We start from the raw sequence: 2500 nt of genomic DNA, 5'->3' as shown, positions 1-2500 counted from the left end.
TTTTTCTGGAATTCCAGCTTCACTTGTCCGAGTCTAAGTCAAGTCATGTAAACGTTTATCCATCCTTTTGGAAATGCACTAAATGAATGGCAATGGAACACTACACACACATACAGTACGTAGAAGAAAGTGGGTAGCGGGTTGAAGGGGAAACATCTCATGGTTAATGTCTGAGCTAAAGTGTGTTTGTGTTCCTCAGACGTCCAGCCGCTGATTGGTCAGCAAGAAGAACTTTCCCCTCAGTTGGCAGGAGGGACTTCCTCTTTGAAGCAGAAGACTCCACAGCCACCCCACATTAAAGAGGAAGAGGAGGAACTCTGGATCACTCAGGAGGGAGATTGTCATCTAGGACCACAGGAAGCTGATCTCACCAAGTTGCCACTGACTGTTGTCTCTGTGAAGATTGAAGATGATGAAGAGGAACCACAACTGGACAACCTCTTAGCTCCACTATCAGATAGTGAGGCTGAAGACGAAGTTGAAGTACCTTTGAGCAGCAATACAGACTCTGAAGGTGATATAAAGACTCACACTGACAACAAACACTCTGAATACCCTAAAGAGAAGAGAGGTAAAAAATGGTTGAGCTGCTCAGTTTGTGCTAAAATCTTTGGTCACAGGAGCAATTTGGCAAAACACGTAAAAACACACACAGGAGAAAAACCATTTAATTGTTCAGTTTGCAGTAAAAGCTTTACTCAAAAGAGCAGTTTGACTCACCACATGAGAACGCATACAGGAGAAAAACCCTTTAATTGTTCAATTTGTGGTAAAAACTTTTCTATGAAGAATTATTTGACTCAACACACGAGAACACACACAGGTGAAAAACCATTTAAATGCTCAGTTTGCTGTAAAAGCTTTACTCAGAAGAGTAGTTTGACTCAACACATGGGAATACACACAGGAGAAAAAACATTTCGGTGTTTAGTTTGTGGCAAAAGATTCTCTCTTAAAAATTATTTGACTCATCACATGAGAACACACACAGGAGAAAGAAATTTTAAATGCTCCTTTTGTTATAAAAGCTTTACTCAAAAGAACAGTTTGACTGGACACATAAAAACACACACTGGAGAAAAACTGTTCGATTGTGCAGTTTGTGGCAAAAGGTTTTCTCTGAAAAATTACTTGACTCAACACATGAGAACACACACGGGAGAAAAACCATTTAGTTGCACAGTTTGTTGTAAAAGTTATACCCAAAAGAGCAGTTTGACGCAACACATGGGAACACACACAGGAGAAAGACCATTTAATTGTTCAGTTTGCAGCAAAAGCTTTTCTCTAAAAAACTATTTGACTCAACACATGAGAACGCACGCCGATGAAAAAACACTTGATTGCTCAGTCTGTTATCAGAGCTTCACTCAAAAGTGTCATTTGACTAAACATGTGAGAACACACAGAGGGAAAAAAACATTCCATTGTTCCGTTTGTGGCAAAAGCTTTTCTCAAAGGAGCAGTTTGACTACACACCTAAGAGCGCACACAGCAGAAAAACAACTGTTGAACTGCTCAGTTTGTTGTAAAGGCTTTCCTAAAAAGTGCAACTTGATTCAACACATGAGAACACACAGAAGGAAAAACCTTTAGCTGTCCAGTTTGTGGTAAAAGAGTCCGTCATAATGCAGACGCAGTAAAACACACAAGAACTCACACGGGAGGATAACCAATTAGCTGTTTAGTTTGTATGTTGCTCATATACGGCGACACAAACCCACGGCCTCCTCATAATAAGTTCTCTGCTTCTTTCAAAAATATCTGAATATTTGTACAAAGTGGGACTATCTGGAACATAATCTTATCTCTTACTCACACCATGCCTTTATTGTATCTGACACTTTCCTTAACAGTAAGACAGATGTTTGTAGTGTTTGGTTACTCCTTCTTCAGACAACACCGACTTGATGAGTCTAGCTGGGGAGGAATTGTAGTCTTCTTCAGTGATGCTTTCACCGCCTCCAGAATGTCTGACTTTGATCACCAACAACATGAATCGATCTGCCTGAAACTACACCTTCCAGGTCCCCTGGTGTTCATGTTTTGTGTCTACATGACTCGGTGTACAAATAATCTCCCCAATTTGCAGCCCAAAACCAAATAATTCTATAAATGTTGTTATAAAATTGTGTTCTTCTGACACTTTAAAGACTAATAGACCTGATGGGATCCCAGCAACTGCACTTAAAAACTGTGTGCTGGAGATTTCCCCCAGTACTTGCCAAGCTCTTCCAGATTTCCCCGGACACAAAAGACAGTTCCATCCTTCTGGAAATGCGCCTATATGATTGATAGCGGTACCTAACAATGGAAAGAAAAAAGATCTGTTGAACTAAAAGCATAATATGCGACCACATTCACAAACGCCTCGACAAACATCAAATTCTATCTGATAGTACAAATTCCGGGAGAGGCGATCTACAGTACAGGCCAAAAGTTTGGACACACCTTCTCATTCACAACACAACTGATGGTCCCAACCCCATTGATAAAGCAA

The 2500-nt window shown here is 40.4% G+C and overlaps 1 protein-coding gene across 1 annotated transcript in view; it reads left to right on the top strand.

The window, feature by feature from the left end:
• The window catches only part of LOC133632377 (gastrula zinc finger protein XlCGF57.1-like), a 15405-nt gene extending 12911 nt beyond the window's left edge, over positions 1 to 2494 (top strand). Inside the window, exon 2 of the mRNA XM_062024767.1 lies at positions 200 to 2494. Coding sequence (XP_061880751.1) covers positions 200 to 1596 — 1397 coding nt within the window. The 3' untranslated portion in view covers positions 1597 to 2494. The remainder of the gene's footprint in view (positions 1 to 199) is intronic.
• The last annotated feature ends 6 nt before the right edge of the window (positions 2495 to 2500 follow it).

This window comes from Entelurus aequoreus, linkage group LG17, assembly GCF_033978785.1.
Source record: "Entelurus aequoreus isolate RoL-2023_Sb linkage group LG17, RoL_Eaeq_v1.1, whole genome shotgun sequence".
Classification (NCBI taxonomy): Eukaryota; Metazoa; Chordata; class Actinopteri; order Syngnathiformes; family Syngnathidae; genus Entelurus; species Entelurus aequoreus.
Note: the sequence above shows the minus strand (reverse complement) of the source record. Positions and strands in the feature narration are given on the sequence as shown.